The sequence below is a fragment of the Paroedura picta genome, chromosome 8, assembly GCF_049243985.1.
Source record: "Paroedura picta isolate Pp20150507F chromosome 8, Ppicta_v3.0, whole genome shotgun sequence".
NCBI classification, from domain to species: domain Eukaryota; kingdom Metazoa; phylum Chordata; class Lepidosauria; order Squamata; family Gekkonidae; genus Paroedura; species Paroedura picta.
The window spans coordinates 36163155-36183738 of record NC_135376.1 but is presented as its reverse complement, the minus strand read 5'-3'; the positions used below and the strand labels follow the sequence as shown (position 1 = coordinate 36183738).

At 41.7% G+C, this 20584-nt stretch overlaps 1 protein-coding gene across 2 annotated transcripts in view; it reads right to left on the bottom strand.

The window, feature by feature from the left end:
• ANO7 (anoctamin 7) overlaps positions 1–20584 on the bottom strand; it is a 47137-nt gene that overhangs the window by 23779 nt on the left and 2774 nt on the right. For both annotated transcript variants that reach the window (XM_077349030.1, XM_077349031.1), the window contains exons 2-10: positions 19872–19960; positions 13443–13597; positions 10196–10271; positions 8490–8650; positions 6286–6393; positions 5735–5874; positions 4277–4334; positions 3158–3268; positions 829–994 (exon numbers count right to left, since the gene is read on the bottom strand). In XM_077349030.1, the coding sequence (XP_077205145.1) occupies positions 829–994; positions 3158–3268; positions 4277–4334; positions 5735–5874; positions 6286–6393; positions 8490–8650; positions 10196–10271; positions 13443–13553 (931 nt within the window). In that variant the 5' untranslated portion in view covers positions 13554–13597; positions 19872–19960. The remainder of the gene's footprint in view (positions 1–828; positions 995–3157; positions 3269–4276; positions 4335–5734; positions 5875–6285; positions 6394–8489; positions 8651–10195; positions 10272–13442; positions 13598–19871; positions 19961–20584) is intronic.

Genomic DNA, 20584 nt, shown 5'->3' with positions numbered 1-20584 from the left:
CTTTGCCTGCATCCAAACCTGCATGAATATGCTATAATTACCTCACAACAGCCACTGAGGCTAGAGGCACTCCTTTTATCGTTTTTGGATTTTTTAAGCTGCCCATTGCTTGTATATATCTAAACACCGCCCGCCGGGGGACACGCACAACTGTAAGTTCCTAGCGCCCACTGTATTCCTCATACAGCGGGCCATATTACTAGTATATATATATTTCATATTTTTATGCAAATCTATGGCCCTTTTCAGGTTTGTAGAAAGATTTGTCTGGCCTATTTACTGCTCCAGTTACTGGATTTAAATATCCAAAGATGTCCTAACTTTGCTATTAGAAAATATGATAAGACTATGCCTTCCCCTCTTGTCTACATCTTCAGCCCCTTCCCGAGTGATATTGAGTGCACAGTATATGCAGGGATTTGAAACACTTGCATTTTAACATGGGCATTCCGGTACCTGGTGCTATTTCTGAGTGCCTGATAGTATTGTGGCTGCTGGAATCACCCTCAATAAAGCTCTCTCTGATATTGTCAGGTCTCAGTGATCAAAACTCATCCATTCCTATACAGAACTTATTTCCTAGAGTTCCCTGGGAAAAGGGAATGATAGTCAGTCTGGAGTGTAGACATGATCCAGTTCTCTGCTTGTTACCAGACATAATTAATCAAAATTCATATTTTCTGCATATTGCTAGAATATGCTATCATTTGTCAAATCTTACTAGTTAGCAATAGTTAGAAGCAGCAGAGCACCATTGTGCTCACACAAAGTTTAGTCTAGCACTAAAGCAAGGTGCAGGGGAATGAAGGCAAGGGGCCTCATACTCACCAAGCCAGGCAAAGTAGAGTGCAATCTTCTCCCCAAAGTACCTACGAATGTGATCCACAGGCTGATATTTCTTCCACTTTCTCCACTGAGCCCAATAATGGAAAAGAATCTGCCTCTGATTCATTTCATTGGGGGGCAGCTTTTCTGATGGCATCTTGAAAGGACCCTTTAGCAATATATGAAATACTACATCAAGTATTCTTTACTTATACATTACTTTGTACAAAAATTCATAGCTGTTCATGAACATTTGGATCCAGATTCAAATTATATAATTAAATATCTCCCACCATAATAATGAAATGGGTTATCATTCCTTGAATAATCTAGGTGTATTCTCTCAGCAATAAAATGTTTGGAATCTATTGTTTTTCTCTGCCTGAAGTAGAGACCTAGATGACTGAAAAGAGAATCTGCTTGCATAAATCCAAGGAAATATCTCTGCTACACATTAAAAGAGATTCAACAGCTGTAAACTGGATATCTTAATTGGTGCCACATCAAAGTTGTTTACCTTGTATAAATCAAACAGTAGTTTAGCTACAAAAAATTTTTTTTTGAAAGTGCAGTGAGACCTGAAAACCATGGACAGAGAAATCAGAAGAGAGATACAAGCTAAATATGTCTGGTATTTTAAGGCTATAAAGAGAGGGGTTCTAGAAAAAGAAAAAGCATGTTTAAAATGGGACTCCCTGATGGTTCTTGGCACCAACTATCAACATAGAGATTTCTTGCCCAAACAGCTGGCCCCCATGAACTGATTTGAATGGAGTGCCAGTTCTGTGGTTTCTTGTGTAATATAGAGACCTACCAAAATCACTTTTTAATACCATCCTGCAAAGTTCTAGCAGTACTACCGAGACACCTGTTCAGTGACAAGTACAAGTTCGGAGAGAATTCCAGCTCTATATTCTCAATAGGACAAGAATAGGAGCTGTTAAATCTTTGACAGAAATTGTTGGGTTTTTTTAAAGATGGAATTATCTCATTTATGATCTCACTACTAGACGAAGCAATCAAAATGATTTTTACGGACGAAACATGGACTGCATCCACACATCTTTGGATACTGTGCTACAGTATCCAAAGTAATTGGATTAACTTAACCACATAACAATATCCAATTGTAAATGACTGCTATAGAACAACATGCTATATCATGGTGTGTGGATGCATTTCAGCCTTCTGATTTTACCTTTTGGGTTGTCACCTGTGTGGTACAGAACCTGCACCCAATCCTTAGGTTGGATTTGCTGGTTAAATAGGTCAGTTCCTCAGCTAGCACCTTTCTAACCACTGTGGTTCTGTGGATATGCAATTGTTGCAGGCACAACTACCTCCACTGGTTCAAACAACTTTTAGAATTGCTCCTGTTGTTGTTTAAACCAGGGGTAATCAACCTGTGGTCCTTCAGATGTCCATGGACCACAATTCCCATGAGCCCCTGCCAGCATTTGCTGGCAGGGGCTCATGGGAATTGTGGTCCATGGACATCTGGAGGACCACAGGTTGACTACCCCTGGTTTAAACTATTTTTCTCCTATCTCTTCAGAAGCCAGACTAGGGTCAGTAATGCTAAATTTGAAACTATCAACCCTGCTCCAAACAAAGCAAGCAGGCAAAAAAACATGATATTGACTCAAGAAAACACAAAAAATGCTAATCTGGATTCGAGGTATGGGAGGGAAATTTTCTTGGACTCATACAGTCCTCTCATCTCTTTTCTCTGTTTTCCTTTCCGCACAGGAAAATCCAGCTGCAAAAGCACACTGAAAGTGCATTATCCAATGTGTGCAGAATGGGCCCAATATGAACTACTTTGCTCTTGCTTCTCAAACCATTTCATAGGGAAGTGCAAAACTATAGTTTGCTGAAACAGATAACATGATAGAATTTAATCAGAGTCCACGAGGGGAGGAAAAACTGGGAGAGTGAAGAGAGCACAATGCGAACACAACACTTGTTCCTATAGTGTTAAGCCAGACTGGCATTCCATGTGAATAAACTCTCTCTTCACCACCCCTGAATCCCATTTCTGTTCACTGAACTGTGGAAAGTCATGTAGCAAGCACTCTAGGTGAGGTGCCCTGTACCCAATTACCTCCATTCTAGGCATTCACATTATTAAGGTGACTCTCGTTCCCTGCACACATATTAAGAAATATGGATACATTTTCAGGAGGACATACAATTGGGGAGTGTGGAATTCTTGGTAGCATCCTGTTCAAATGTTGAGATCTCTTGGCTCCTTTTTTGATGTTATTCTGGCTAACGTGGTCCTATCCATGTGAGTAGAAGTAAATTAGGAAGAATCTGCTTGCCAGCTTACATCATGCAGTGGGAACGCAGCTGTGAAGACTTCTTCATTCAACAGTCTTTCCACTCCAACATACCCTTCCTTTGGATCGCCATATGTCGTGGTAGCCAGAATCTCATACAGCTAATGGAAAGCACAGAGAGGACAAGCAGGATTGTGCTTTGGTTTCTACAGTGATCAACCATCACCTCCCCTGTATTATTCCAAGTATGAACTTTGGAGGCAAGTGTACCAGAGCATCCCACTACTGATTCTTTGGATGCAGCTTCACATTATGTATAATTCTATGATTCCAAGAAAATAAAAACCCAGCCCCCGGGACATTGATTTAAAGGGCAAAATCAGTATAGTGGGAAAAGGGAACTTTTATGACTATTTCCCTTCAGGCCCTTTTTCCGCTGAAAGTCTCCACTTTGCTTTTCACCTCTTACTGATGAAAAAGTGTTCACCAAGGAGACAAAATCAGCAAAAGTAACAATATTCAATGAAAAAAAGTTTCCTAAAGCTCTACCTCCCTGCACAGAACACCCCTTTTACATCCCAGCCCCAGATACATTTTGTTAAAGTATTAAACATCCTAAGAATGAGTAACAGAATGAATCACAGATCCTGCTACGTTGTTTTTGATGTTTTGCTTCCCAGTGCTGCATCCCTAGTTTGTATGCTATATAATGATCAGCAATTAAAATGGAGAGAAAAATTAGATTTTTCTACCTTTGAAAACAGTAATATAAAATTGTACACCTAGACATCTATGTAACCCTTAATATTATTTTTAAAGGGCTAGGAGCCTTGAGAACCAAGGGTCTACAGACTAGGCAGGGTTTATGCAAAATTAGGGGTATACGAAAGAATAGCAGCAAGATGCCTAGGCTGACTAATGCACAAGGAGTCTGTGAAAACAAAGACAATCTCTACTAAAAAGGAAGAGCCAGAATGAAGCAAACTATTAGGGCTAATCCCTGTTTTATAAGGATCTAACTTCTGTGTTTCTCTTTGGATTTTTTTAGTGCCAACAGGACTGCCAAGCGTGTCACCAAGCCAAGTAGGCCATGTCCTTAGGCTCCCTCTACATAGTACTTTCTGGGCTGTGTTCCCCGACATTCCTCCCATCCTTGGCTTGGAACTTACTATTCTGTGTCGTTGTGTGCTGCTGAAGAAGCTCTCATGGTGATTACTACCAAGAAACCTGTAGGGGGGAAAAACTTAACTGAGAACATAGGAGACAAGAAACTCAGAGCTTGTGAAGAAAGATTAGATGCTTCAGATCTGCTTCTTCTCTATGGCCACCACAATTCTTATCTATCTACCTACTATGAATATTAGGCAAAATCTACAACCTAGTCTTAAAGTCAAAAAGAAATATTACAGGAACCCCGCAGAAAAATCCAGTGATTATTAAAAGGTCATAGGTCTTTTATGCTACTATACTTATAGTATAATAGTGGTTCAGATCGGAGGCCATGAACTAATCTTCCATGTGATACTAGTGCAGCATCAAAAAAAATGTAATCCGGGGCAAAGTGATGGCTGCTGGTATGGTCAGTAAACCTAGGTCTAACTGACTTTATGAAATGGAAATTGAGGCCTTTCTATCTTGATTCAGAAGCACAAAGTTATAATAGTTCTTGATTCAGAAGCACAAAGTTAACAGTCGATGGTGTCAGAAGTCAAATACTCTGGGCAATATATAGCTTAAACCACCAAAATGCAAAGGGAAATATGGTCACATACAAAATTTCCCTCAATATTACCCTCTGGGAAAATACTCTAATCCCATTTTATGGTTCCTTCCTTGCTTTTTACTCTCATCCATATACAGCAACTGAACCCCACTGCTCTGGAAATCAGCTAAATGCTTAGAAGCTGAACTGGGGTGAAGAAAAAGAAAGCTAGATATTTAACCCCTCTCCTGAGACCTGAATATGAGACTTGATGCAAGAATCATGTACCCCCTTATAAGCCATCCAGTTATGCCATTCAAGTTTATGAACATAATGAACTAACTGAACTAAAATAGTTCAGCAGGGCCTGCAAAAGGGAGCTCCTCTGCCAGGCATTTGGTTGAGGTTGATCGAAGCTAAACAACATCTATTGGGCCCCCAAACCTCCCTCCCTTGAACCCAAATGCCTGAACTGACCAACCATGGGTCTGTTAGATTTTTTACTCTGTTAGAATGTTATTTCCTCTGTTTATATTATTATTACTGTTGCCTTGCATTCTATATAGTCACTTAGTTTAATGTATTGTTCTTGTTTTCGTTCCATGTGAACTGCCCTGAAACTGCCCTGTAATAAATAAAAAAATGAACTTGTGTCCCCAAAGGTCTCATCTACACTACATACATATTTCACAACAGTAACTGTCATGGCTTTCTCCAAAAGAAATCCTGGGAACTGTAGTTTGTACAGGTGCTGTGAAGTTCTGTACAAGATCTTTAGCATCCCCTTTCAAGAACTACCATTCACAGCAAGACAGAATTATTTTAATTAATGTAAATATGCCCAAAGTGTTTTTCAAGGCACTTTAATCTGAGACAAGGGTAGACCAAGAAGGAAAAGAGAAGAACTGTAATTTTGAAACTTTACCATGGTAATTTGTTTGCTTTAAAATGGCAGGTGTAGTAATCCACAGGCAAGTCAGGAACCTCATCGTAGAGAATATTAGGGATGCCCAGTTTTATCAGAAGTCTGTGAGACCAATTAAGTATTGCCTGATTGGGTACAGCCTGGGGAAAAATACAGGAGAATCTTGCTAGATGGGAAGGGCACTGTCTGTACAGACTAGGGAGCTAAACAAACTCATGGAACCAAACAGATTGTAACAAGGTTAAGGACCTGTAAAAGATCAAGAAGTGCATGCAGATGAATTCAGAAGAAAAGCATAGCTGCATATAAAAAAGGAGGCAGTTTCTCATGTAGGTCATCATGCATCAACAATATTTGCTGGATAACAGAACCTGCTTTCTTCCCACATGCATTACCTCCTTGTATGTAATTAATTGTTTTTTGATAGAGATGTAAAACAATCCAAAAACAATGCTATTGTATCATCCACCATTTGTACACCGCAATACCAAGTGCAACCAAAAGAGTAAGCAAAGTTTTTCCCAATGGCCTTTGTATGGTCAAGCCCTCACCTGCAGAGGAACCCTTAATCGGAGATCCTCGGCGTAATAACACAGCACGCTCCAGGGGGCATTCAGTAATACAAAGTACACCAGCTTCTTTGGATTCTGAGCTACATGCTGGGAAAGAAGGAAGGAAAACAACAGTATGAATTAATTGCACTGAAATTCCTTTGCTGTGCATCTCCTGTAAAAGCTCAGTGATTCCTAGAAGAGAATGTGCCTTTTCCAAGACTCTCAACTTCTGTGGCTGGGGGCAGATGTCTCGTCATGGTCACCACTGACAGGTCCTCTGCAGAAAGGTGCTGATCTCTTTATGGCTAAATTAGCATCATCAGGAGAGTCTAATCTTATCAAACAAAGATGTTGGTAGAGAAGCAGTGTTAGCCCTGGTCAGTATTTGGTAGGGAAACCACCAAGTAATACCAGGGGTGAGATGCAGAGGCAGGCAATGTTAAACCACCTCTTGCCCTGAAAACCCTACAGGGTTGTCATAAATTGGTGGTGACTAGATGGCAAAACAGCAGCAGCAGCAACAACAACAAAACACCTCCAAAATATCTATACTAGAAAGTATTTATTCACTTAGAAAAATTGTATGCTGTCTCTCTAGAGAAACTGCCCAAGACAGCTTACAAAATTAAACATAATAGAAAATAAAACATTAACATTAATTAAAATCCAGCATTAAAAAGCTCTGCCACAGCATAAAAACCATAGGCCATACCACAGACCAGCTTCAAATGACAGCTTCCAGACTAAACTACACTAAAGTGGTCTTAAAGATCAAACCCATGATAAAAACCTGGGTGAACAGAAAAAGTCTGACACCTAATATGGAGCTACACATTCCTGACTCTTCCTTCCTCAGCTCCTGATTAGTATGCTACAGTTTCATCCCATAAAGGTGTACTCAGCCCCCAAAATGTGCATTTCAGGGAGGTGTACACTTGTCAGCAATACGTGACAAAAATGAAGCTAGGTCATCATTCATTGTCAGTGCTCCTCTGTGTTTTTGACACTGGCTGATTTGGGGGAGGGGGAAGGTGGTAAGGAAATGGTATTAGGGAGATACAAGTCAGTAGCACTCTCCCATCTTTCCACAGATAATATGTTTATTTGGATAAACTAGACTGATAATCATCTAAGCCAGTGGTCCCCAACCCCGGTCCGGGGACTGGTGACGGTCCGTAGATCAATTGGTACTGGGTTGTGGCTCCTCCTTGTCCTCCTCCCTGGCTGCTGCCTCGGGGGCTGCCCTGCCACACTGCCGCTGGCTCACCTTTGGTGTTCTCCGGCGGCCACCATGGCTGGGGCTCCCACTTGGAATGGCATTGCGCAGCTGCTGTTGGCAGCGCCCCCCAGCGGACGGTGGGAAGTCAGGGGCACCGGCAGGAAAGCAAGCAGAGCAGGGGCTCAGGTGGCGGTGCTGACCTCCCTGGGCAAAAGACTACCCCCCCTCCCGGGCCTCAGTAAAATTGTTAAGCGTTGACCAGTCCACAGTGATAAAAAGGTTGGGGACCACTGATCTAAGCCACTGCAGATTTTTCACTATGGTGATGGAGAAGCAAGCTATAGTTAAAGTTATGAACAGACCTTACTAGAAATGTTTCAAGTTACACAAAGGTCCTCAAGGAACAAATCAGTCAACTGAAAATAAGATTCTGACAGAGTCAAATGAAGCTGAACTTGATGGTACTGTATAACTGTTGGAGACCTCAGGGTGTGTGTACATTTTACAGTGCAAACATATGACTGTGCCTGCCATGTAATCCTAATGACAGGAGCCTTTGCAGGAGAGAATCAGTGGTAATGGGTTTAACACTTCCCCTTGCAAATGCTTCTTGGCTGTTTCTAACCTATTCTTCCACAGCTAGACTTGGAGATACAATAATGCTATTTTGGGAAAAACAAGCTGTGCAGCATTTGCAGGAGAGACATGGCAGGCAAGCAGTAGATTTACTCTTGCCTATGTCTGCTCACCACCACATTTTCATTACCCCAGTTGCTGTGCCTTCATAGTCAACTTGCAAGTTTGAGACTTGCCGTATCAGAGTTGTGGACTTTGTTAAGGGTTCAAGAAAGAGGAAAGCATGCACATCATGGTTTCATAAAGAGGAAACCCCCTTCTAATCCCCCTCTCTCCCTAAAACATTGTGGTACTTATAAGAATAATGAAAAGCAAAAGAAGTGCTAAGCCCAGAGAGTTTGATTACCGTTTCCATTCGCAACCCTGCCTTCTGGAGTTTATTCAGAAAACTTTGCCGCCATACTCTGTGCGTATCAACTGACTTCCCTCGTTTAGGAGACCGAGTTTCCTGCTCTCCTGTTTGCTCTTCCAAATCCTGATGATCTGATTCCCATGCAAGGACAAAGTCTGAGACAAGCGAGACATAGAGAACAGATCATTAAAGTAACAGCTGTTGATATCAGCAAGCAAAGGTGATCCATCACTAAGGAAGCTTAGACTGCAAGGATAGGAACAGAGTGAGGTGGACAATGGAAACCCTAAGCCAAGATGCTACAGGAGAAGCAGCAAAGACTAAGGTCTCCCTGCACTTCCTCTAATCTTGTCATTCCTATTGTCCACACGAAGCCTATAAAATGTTCAGGGAAATATATCCTTTGCACAGGAGAATGTAAAAAAGGAATCCAGGGCCACTAGGGCCCATTCTGGATAATGCAATTTCATTGCGCTTTTGCAGATGTATTTTCCTGTGCAGAAGAGAAAAACCCACTTCTAATGTGCGCTGAAAGTGTATTACCTAGTGTGTGTGGAATGGGCCTAAATGCTCCCAAAGATCCATAGTAAATCAAAATCAAGATGGCCCAGGGCCAGTGAACCTGTGATCTAACACAGCCCCTGATTCAATTGCTCTGTTTTTACTGCTCCTCTGAATTAAAGGAGCAGGAAATTCAATCATAGAACGTTGTGTTTCATCTACTGTGGATTTCAGGTTTCCCGTAAAAATCAACTCAGAGCAAGATTCTATTCCACGTGCTTGAAAAACCCTCAAAATGGTACTGTAGGCTGAAGACAAAGTACATTTATGATCCCAGGGGAAGGGGCAGCTAACTTTCAAGGAAAACTGAGGGGCAGAGCAGGATCCACAGGTGAAAGGCTTACTTAACCTGCTGCTTCCATATCCAGTGATTCACCTGTCCATTGTCACCCAAGCCAAGCTCATTTCCAGATAGAATCCCTATTAGGATGGAATCTTTAATTTTCCACTGGTATTCTGCTCTTCCCCACTGGCTCAGGGCCGATTACAACAAGGTTCCATGCAATGTTAAATTATAGATTATAGGTTAATATAAACAAGGAATACAATGTAAGCATAACATTTATTACATTTAAAATTTAAACCCAACAGATCACAGTTGCCACCTCCTGACAGGAAGTTATAATAATAGACTAACTAAACTGAGGGGGACATATGAATTTTTGGAGAGTTTGTCTATCAATTTGGGTCGACTTGCATAGGGACTATTTGCATTAAAGAATTACTTGGTGGAGTACAGTCAAGGGCATGCTCCTACCCACTCTCCCTTGCAAATGCACTCATCACAACCCCTACATTAGGGTGAGGGAAGTATTATGCTGGAAAGCCTGGGTTACTCTTGTAACACTGAGTACGGCCACAAGTATTTGAAAAAGCATCTTCCGTCAGGAGTGGAAATTTCAGTGCAAAGCAGTTTCCAGACCCTGCAGTTTTGCATACCAGTTCTGCAAGTGCAACGGATTTGTGTACCAGTGAAAGATTCCATACTTAGTAGAGATTCTGAGTGGCAGAGACAGTGAAAAGAAATTTTGGAAACATGACAGCAGCAAGTATTCCATCTCTTAAATCAGTATACTTTCACAATAAAACATCTGCTAATTTCAGAAATCAGTTTGTACTTTATGTTGCAGTGTTCTTACCTATCCTGGTATTCCCATCGCTGAAGAAGTTGGGAGTGCTGTGTACAGGACGGCCCAGCGATTTTTGTTTGTTCATCTGAAGGAATAAAAGGGAGATGGGCTCAAATTTTTCACTACAGCAATACTGAATAGTAAAAGGACATAAAATCCATTGTGTCAGATGATATCTGCCTTGTTCTCGCCAGAATTAGAGCAGTGACTGATACTTCTTCAGGTACCTGAAGAAATGAGCAATGACTCATGAAAGCTTATATACTGCCACAAATTTTGTTAGCCTTTGAGGAGCTATTGGACGCTTACTTTTCCCTACTGTCCAGAACAGTACTCAAGCCTCCACAGCTAAGAACAATGTTACACAAAGGGCAGTGAGGTTAGCAAAGATCCATTAACAGTATGGAGACTGCATGGTATAATGGTTAGAGTGCTGGACTAGGATCTAAGAGATGCATGTTCAAATAGCCATTCAATAATGGAAGCTTACTAGATGACCTTGGGCTAGTCACAGTCAGACTAACCTATCATACAGAATTGTTAGAATAAAATGGCAGATAGGAGAACAACAAAGAGCACTTTGGGTCCCCAGAGGAGAGAAAGGAAGGATAAATAAATAAACACATCTAGTAAGTGTTTATTGGCAGTGGGGGGTGGGACTTGATATCATTTTGGTAACCATATCTAAATCTGTCACCTTCTCACCTATACATGGACAACTTAGTTAGAATAACAGATGTCAAACAGTATAACGAGGAAAGCTAGTCCTGTAAAAGCGAAGATCAAGGACCACCTTCTCTCTTATTAATTCTTTTACCACATGTCTATCCTGCCTTTTCAGAAGAGAAGCAGACAACTGCATTAAAAATTGCAAACTGAAAAAGGTTCATGAATAAATAAAACAAGAGAAGGTGAACAGTGGCAAGGAGGGCGGGGGAAATCACTGGAACATCAGGACAAGCTTGGAACTGATATCAAGTTGGGGACAGGCTGGTGGTTTTGCTTGGAGGGGAAGTGATGCGACTTCCCTGAGGCTGTTGGGCCCCTGACTGGTGACAAAGGCCCAAGTTCCTTCCCCTCACTTCTGCAGTCTCAGGACTGCCAGTGGAGCCAAGTATTTTAAACAGAGAAGAAGCCTATGGGTGACTCCATCAATAATAATCAAACCAGCAAACAGTTATCGAGTTGCCTCCCTTCCTATTACAGTAAGTGAAGCAAGACTTTTCAGCCTCTGGAACTGACTTCCTGAAGAGGCGAAGAAGGCTAAATCCTTTATGTAGCTCCTAAGGGAATGAATACATGAATTTAATTTATTTCTCTAGGAAGTTTATACATGGCTTCTCCAGAGTCGTGTTTGAGGCAGCTTACTATATATATATTTCACCCTGGTACTCAGGTTCAGTACAATCAACAGAAAGCAGAAATTAGGAAACGGAAAAAAATTATCAATATGAAAACAGAAGCTTCTAAAATTAGCCAAGGGTATAAAAACAGCATAAACCAATCATGGAGCAGCCTAAAGATACTCATAAAACAGGCCTCTGACCAGAAGCAGACTGTAAAACATCTTAGCTAGTGTCCCTTAGTTCAGGGGTAGTCAACCTGTGGTCCTCCAGATGTCCATGGACTACAATTCCCATGAGTCCCTGCCAGCAAATGCTGGCAGGGGCTCATGGGAATTGTAGTCCACGAACATCTGGAGGACCACAGGTTGACTACCTCTGCCTTAGTTGAAAGCCTGTGTGAAGAAAATCCTTTGCCTAGCACAGGTGAGACAGTGTGGTACATGACAGGTGAGCCTCAAGGGGAAGGGCATTCCCAAGGTGAGGAGCCACCACTTAAAAGTGACCAGTCTCTAGTTGCCACCTGCTTCGCTTCTGGCTCTGAAGTACAGAGAGCAAGGCTTAAGAGGCAGAACTTAACTTGCAGGCTGAACAGTAAGGGATGAAACTGTCTTTTAGGTTTATAGCATGACTGAAACTATCTTATGGGGAAATGAGATATCTGGAAACTCTTTTCTGCCGTTGCTGCATATTTTATTTGGCTACCTGGATAGACTGGGCATCAGTGCAACACTGCTGGGATTAGAGTCGAGTTCTGAGACAAAAGATCTTGTAAACTCCAGCTCAAATGAAATCCTGCATCTCACTTGTAGGAATATCACATGATACATTGAAGGACTGGGAGAGGACGTTGTGGTTTTTGTCCGGCTTCTTCTCTCCCTCAGTAAGTTCCATCCACCATCCCCTACTGGCTGGTCCTACTGGCAACCCCAGATGCCTGCAGCAAGGCCACCCGTCTACATTTGGCTGCAAGAATTGGACCCAGTGCAAGCAAAGAGTGCTGAGGGACGGACACAGAGAGAAGAAGGAAAGAAGTATTGACTTCTTCCAACTCATAGCAGGGAAATGACAATTCTCTGTGGAATTTAGAGAAGCCCAAGGCTGGCTGGGCAAGAGTTGGTGCTCTCTGACAGCTTGGAAGGCACTTCAGTGTAGGGGTATAGCAGAACTCAGTGGCTCCCATGGGGTAACAAGAGATTTTGCTGAATGGTTGCCTCCCACATAGTTTTAAGACAGATGTACACCCCATAATAAATATGTATTTACTACATAAATGTTTCATAATGTATTATTTCCCCAACAGCATCCCACAATCACATCAAGCAAGCCATTTATCACAAGATTTCAGAGTTCAGCAACTGGCACATACGGTGGCACCATAACGAACACAGAAACATCCTCAGACAAGTTCGTTTGCAGTTCCCTCAGTTTAAGAATCTGAAAGAAGCCTACTGTAATTTCATTGACCATGGTACCACAGACCCTAGGCTCATGGATGGCAGGGCAAAGCATTTGTTAACCCCACCCACAACAGCATACCCACGGAGCAGGGGACGTTGGGTTTTTTTTAAGTCCACCTAAAAGCAAACACACTTCAAAAGATATGGACTGTAAAATGTTAGCAGAGGCATCCCTCAATGTTGAAGAGTAGTTCAGCAAACAGAATTGGCTAATGAGACGCTTGATTCATTTCTGAAAATGGTGAAATTCATTTTTGAGGGCAAATTAAGTTCTACTAAATCCTGACCTTGACAGTAATAACTATATCCCCCGCCTCCTCTCGTTAAGAATACTTACTTGCTCACAATGCTAATAACCACAGTACCTAGGTAATTTTTTGGGCGCTAAGAGCTAGTCCTTTATCTGTAGTTAAAAGGGTGGGGGACTTTTCAGAAGATCAATTATTTGCCTACCTGGGAGATCTCAATAGAGTTTATTGTGCTTAGGCTTCCATAATTGTTCTCATTTGCATTTTGCTCGTCAGGGATCAAGTTGCCATCTTCTTTGATCTTTCTCCGCTGCATCTTTATTCTTCATTCCATCGACCAGTAGAACTCTTCTTGGCTGCCTAGGAAGAATGACCAAACAAATGAATTTCTAGCACTGAGAGATCTAAAGTCACATGCTGCAAAGAAACTCTACCAGTTCCTGTTCAGTGCACATGGGATAGCACTTTTTGGATCCTACTCAAATAGCAAGTTTCTCCTGGTCTAGCCAGTCATGCTACTTAAAGCAACAACAGATATTTTTGTAAATTCATACGCAAAGAGTGATTGCAAGTAGATTAATACTGCTTGGTCCTGTCATCTGCTCTGTAAAGAAACTGTGTGTGTCAAGTCACAAGTAAACAACCCTTGTTTTTAAATTAAACGGAGACGCCCAGCCCACCTGATTAAAGCGTCAACTAACTTGAATGTGATTTGGGTAAATGAGCAAGGAGGAAATGGTCCAGTGTAGTTGTTGGCAAAAGAGTCAACAGCAAAAATACTGAAACAGCTTGGTGACATTCAGAACTGAAATTTCCTTTAGGGTAATTGCTAGGCAAACTACTGAGCTAAATGTAGATTTGACTTTCAAATACTGAAAGGTAGGTTAGGAGTCCAGTCAGGATTTTTCACACATTACTTTAACCCTTATTTGCACTTACTGGAACCCAAATCCAAACATGAACATACTTCAGTCACATGCTATTTGTTCGAATTCCAGGAGCAATATGAATGTGGAGGAAATTGCCAAACCTGGGTGCTGAGGCAAGTCCATGCTAAGATAGCCAATGTTTATTTTAATTAGTCATAAGATACATGAACTAAATACATGACAGGCCAGTACTAATAATTAATCACACTGACCACAGGAAAGCATCCTTCTGACCATAATAGTACCCTCAATTGGAAAAAAAAGGTCTCCAGTGTGGAATCTGGCAGCTTGTTTTAAGAATTCCAGGGACAACATTGAAGAGGTGCTCTTTTCCATATTGGAAGTGTACAGCAATGGGAGAAACTGGAGCAATGAAACTTCTGACTCCTTTCAGCTCTGGTCTTTCTAAAAGCCTCAGATGTTGGCCAAGTGAGCTGAAGTCAGCTAAGCAAACAGAAAAAAGCCCCAGAAGTCAGAAGAATGGATAGACAAACTGAATACATTGATATCAACAGCGAAACTGACGAGCATTTTAAATGAAGAGTCCTCAGAAGAGTTTTAGCAACACTGGGAATGTCTAAGAATGTCTGGGATGCTAAGATCCATAAGATTCATAAAGAACAATGTGTTGTAACTTAAGGACGAGAGTGTAAAGGGAAAAAAATCATGAACCTTCCCTTACCTTCCCCCTTCCATACCTGACATTCTATCCCCGTGTCTTCTACTTTTTTCATATAAAAATAAAACAAATATTTAACAACAAAAAGAAGTTAGCTTAGTCTACTACTAATTTCTCTAATAGTTCTAGATATTCTGTTTCCTTCGAAATTCCGTATGTTATATATAATCCAGTCTTGTTTAAAAGCCTATGACTTACAGAGACAGAACTGTTAACAGGTGCTATCAACAGGTCTGAAAGGAGCTAAAAGGCAACCAAATCCAATCCCCTGCAGTATGAATGCCAGTCCATTCACCAATGCACCACTGATGAGCCACTCAACAAATGCTGGCTTACCCAAGCCAGAATAGTAAAGGCCTTTCCAGACATCAGCTTTCCTTAGTGATAAGACTTTTACAAGTGACGTGAATAGTGAATCAGCACACTTGTAACCTGGAACCCACAAAGGACAACACTGTCAATATTTGAGGTGATTATTGCTAGTTCAAGTATACTAGTAGATATCAGTTTGGAACAGCCTTTCTCAACCTTTTTTACTGTTGAGAAACTGCTGAAGCCTGGAAGTTACGTTAGAAGGTCATACCTCCCTGCCACACCCATGGAAGTCACATGTTATCAGAAATGGCCCAGCAGCCAACTTCACTGGACAGGGAACAGGGCTGGGGAAGCCAACCACTGCTCTGTCACCCCCTGCAATTAAGTTGAAATAAGAGCACTTACCACTCTAGTCTCATGTCACTATCATGTGCTATAAGCCTTGGCCAGCAAGGATTCTAATGATTGGGGCCCTTCCCTCTCCCACCCCCTCCAGGTCCATCATTAGCTATGGGGAAGGGGTCAACATGACCATATACAGTCATACCACCCAATCACCCATAATCACCCAATTGGGGCACTCTTTCAGGGCCCTTGAGAAACCCCAGGGTTTTGCAAACCCCCTGTTGAGAAAGCCTGGTCTGGAGGAATAGTAAACATCAATTAATACTAAACATGGTCAAATCTATGGATACGTAAATACAGATCTTGTAACAATGAACAGACCAAACAGATCTTTTTGCAACCTGAGAAGCGCTCCCGATCAGCAGAAAAATCTGAAATCTTAAAAAAAAAATGGTGGGTGTCCCACCCAATTAATACCAGCAACACCTGTAGTTTTTTAAAATAAAATGCCCTCAGTGGTTATGACTAGGCAACTACAACAATACTTCCAGCAAAAGCAGGAGGAGGGTCCTTTGCAGTGGACTTATTAGGGTCCAGTGTGGAAGCAACCACTGAGCAATTTGTTACCACATAACTTTGATGACTCACTCAGGCTTGGTTGCTTGCTACCGTTCAACAGCAGCCACTACACCAAACCGGTGTAATATAGTGGTTAGAGTGTCAGAATAGGATCAGGGGAAACAGAGGCTCAAATCCCCACTTGGCTCAATTGGTGACCTCAGGGCAGACACATTCTCAGACTGACCTACTTCACTGCTTTGTTGTAAAGAAAATTGGAGAAGAGGAAAATTATGTAAGGTATCCTATTGCAGAGAAAGGATATAACTGAAGTAAATAAACGATATAGCTGAAAATGAGAAGCAGATAAGAGGTAGGTAGGTTGGTAAGTAGGAAATGGGGAAATGGGAGAGGATATGAGCTCTGCCAGGATGAGGAGAAAAGGAAGTAATCTGGAGAGAGGAATAAAGGGCAAAGTAAGATGCCCCCAACAAATCCTTGTGGGTTCCCATTAAGCAACTAGGCCTTAGTTGTCATGGGAGAGGCCACGGGGGGGGGGGGGAGGTGAAGACAGGGGGCTAGTAGAAAGGGGGAAAGGAAGCAGGAAAAGGGGCGGTTATGAGGGCTTTCAGTGAAGGAAAAGAAATAATGAGGGGAGAAGAAAATGGGAATGCCGCTCACAAGTCCTTGTGGGTCCCCCTGCTTGGTATATTTAATTCACAACATTCCCTTCATGAGCGTTTTGGGTCCCCTGCAGGTTTAGTTCAAAACCTCAAAATTATAGGTATATTTTTTTGTAAGGTTCATTTTTCACATAATAGTTTGTTATACGGTTGTTTGCAGAAGTGGCCGTCATGAAGTGCCCTGATGCAAATGCTATCCTACAAGTATGATGCTGGCAAAATCTTGTCAGACTGTGCCTTTATACATAAATTGTATGGTTTATTCTTGAAGTTTAAGAACTAAAAAAAATTTTTTTGCTTCATGTTCATAGCTCTTTTTGCAGCATTTACTTTTAAACTGAGATGCAGCGTGTGAACTAGAAACAGCAGAGATGAAATCAGACTAGAACCATAAAGCAGCTTCCTATATTTGCTAATTGGTTTCATAGTTGTGGCTTGATAATGGTGGATAAGTAGAACAGACTAGTTTAACCTGAACTGAACAAGGAAAGAAAAAAGATAATTAACTAGCTGTTTACTGTTTCATTATTTCTGTGTTGACTGGAGGGTGAAATTAGGACAAAAAATACTCCAGGTAAAGGCTGCTTATTTGCCCTTCTGCTATGAAAGGCACTTCTTTATTGTAGGCCTCTTTAAAAGCCCAACCACACACACACACACACAAACCCCACACACACAGCAACATAAATTGCTGATTGTCTTCCCATTTCTCAATTTCTGTAATACTTTTGCAATTCTTAGCAAACCCCCAACCACCCCCTCATCTTATGCTCTATAATATCTCTTGAGAAAAGAATATAGGTACATTCATAAAATCAATAATGGAACCCTTTGATTAAAATTAAATCATTTTCCCCTGAAGAACTGGCAGGATGCCATATTACTGATGCCTACTTGTTGATGGGAAGCCATAATCCAGCATTGAAAGCTCAACTATTTTACATTTAGCAGCTATTTTATTTTAGTACACTAAAGCAGTCAGTTTCCTCAGAACTACTTAGTGGTGAGACACACAGAAACCATGTATAACAATAGCTAATGCTGTGTGGAAGAACTAGTGTTAATATCACTGTTCCTTGTGGCACTATCAGGACCCAGGCACTGAATTTTAAGACAACCCCATGTCCCCCGCCCCCTGGCAACAGTGTCCTAATCCCTCCTCACCACAGAATTTCTGGCTATGGACCTGATTGACCCATAAGCTATTTTTTAGTCTGAGGGAAAATATACCTGCAAAATTACATAAAACAGGCAGTATTTCATACAAAAAAATCAAAAGCTATAGAAAACAGCAAGGGTGGTAAAAAAGAAGTCCACAAGAGCCAAATATGAATGCTGCATCCCATCCACTCTCAGTTAATTGGGAGAATGTGTGTGTGGGAGGGGGGGGAACTTGCTTAAGCCTCAGAAACCATATTGATTCCTGGAAGAGGAATTCTTTTTTGGGGGGAGGGGGGCTGATAGAATGGGACTTCCATATTGGTTCCCCCATTTCTCTCTCTCTCTCTCACACACACACAGCCCAAGTAGTTATTCACAGGTCCTCAGTTTATCACTATATCCAATAGTAAACTGGCTGAAAGCTTCTCTGCTCTTAGGAGGAGACAACTCAGGGATGGGGGTGAGGGGTCCCCAAATTGTCCACCCCTGGGTGTTTCTTCATATGCCCCCAGTTCAGCCCTACATCTGAGAATGAATAGACTGGATCTGGTTATCATGATAAAGACAGAAAAATCAGGGTGTCCCCAAACTGAATGATCAGTTAGAGTGTGTGTGTGGCTGTGGGTGGGGGAGTCTATCTGCAGAAGCCTGGAATGACCCAGGGAAGGGGGATTTTGAGGGGGAGGGTTCCAAATCAACCCCCCCCCTGCAATCTATCATGCCCTTGTTAGCTATATTTTGCATATTCCTGAAAGCAGAAAAATAGTCAGAAATGAAAATGTAAACCATACAGAAGATCTTTTTAAAGGGGCTTCAGATTCTAAACCAAGTTTACTGACTATGGAATCCCACATCAGCTTTTACCCCTTCACGACTGACCTGAGCTATGTGAAGATGGAAGGATTTATTTCTTCTCAGGCTTCATAGACTGAGGCAGCTAGAGACAGAAGCATATCCAGGCTGCAGACTTCAAGTGTTTTAAGTAATTTATCTTTCCTGGGAATCCTGGGAATTGTAGTTCTATAAGCAAGGTCTGTGGTCTCTTAGGAGTATTAACAGTACATTACTAATCTGCCATTTCCTTGATTCTTTGACAAAATTATGAGTTATATAAAACAAATATAAATTTATAAAGGCAGGGAAGACCTGTTTCTGTAGTCTTTTCTCTTTCTGACTTGAATAAGATCTGCTCTCCTGAGAATGGCTGTTGAAACTAACAAGCCAAACAAAAAGTACTTCCACCACACATCTATGGTATGCATATTTATAAGAGAGTTGTTGGTTCACCACCAGAGCATTGGGTGAACTTACAGTTCTACTGGAAGATGCAGTGGGCTAGTTTCAGTCACCATTTCAGGATCCTGTACCTATATTCTGAAAAGATTTCTCCCTACCATCTCTACTCTCCATGCCCAAATCATTAATTTAGTATGTGAAGTTCTATGACAACTTCAGATTGCAACAAAGATAATTAGAAGAGTGGGGAGTTTTTTGGTGGTGGTGGTGGTGAGAAATAATGCTCTAACTACAATTTAAATGCTGCAAAAACAACAAAACAATTGTTGGTCCTTGAGGTGTTACAGGATACCTTTTGGTTTTTGCTGTAAGAACAACACAGGAAGCCTTCTGGAATTTACTACTATTCTTCTAGAATTTAGTACTCCATTCTCTGTGTGTGGCAAACTGAGGCCAAGACTACAATTTGCTGATGTGTGGGCCTATTTGTCAGTAGAAGAATCCTGCAGGTCCAGTGCTATAACAGGAAACGTAAAAGCGGAAGAAACGGAACTTTAAGGTGCTTGCAAGTTTCTATCTTTCAGACAAGATTGGATTTAAGATGCAAGATCAGAAGGGGGAATGACACTGGAAGTTCAGGAATTTTTATAATATAATACAATGCCCAAACAGCACTCTGGACATTCCTTTGCACAGTTCCATCCAAGCTTATACCTACTGAAACGTACCTGATGACGATGACGATGGGGTTACTGAATCCACACCTTCCTTCTCTCTGTTGAATGGCTAGTAGAGGGGAGCTCCATTGCACTGATCCCTGTGAGATTCCAAGGCAGTATGAAGGATGCTTAAAGGCACTGCTATCCTCATCTCCTGACCCCCCCCCCACCTTCCCTTTCCCAAGCAGCAAACAGATGTTGCTCCACCAGCTCCGCCCCTTTCCTGCTTTATAATACCAGGTTGTATGCATAAGGTGGAGGAATCTAAAGCTGGAGGCAGGTTCCTAAGAGCATTAACAACTTTTAGCAGACCCTGCCTTTATTTGCTATGAGGGCGTGGATTTGCAGATCCTGTAAAAAGGCCAACAGCCACATTTCAGCAAAGTGCTCCTTAAGACAAATATATAGAAAAGGCATATTTGAATAAATAACAGCCATACACTTAAAAAAGAATCTGTTTGGGGCATATGGGTCTGTGGGTGTAGGGGAGAAGAAACAAGAAGGAAATGTCACTCCCTTCTTCCAGTGGATCTCTTTTCTCTCTCCAATGGGGACCCAAATCAGCTTACATCATTCTACTCTCTTCTATCTTATCTTAACAGCCCTGTGAGGCAGGCTATGCTGAGTGTGTCACTGGCCCAAGCTCATCCAGCAAGGTTTTATGGCACACTTCAATCTGGCTCTTCCACATCCTAGTCTAGCACTCTAACCACTTCACCGCA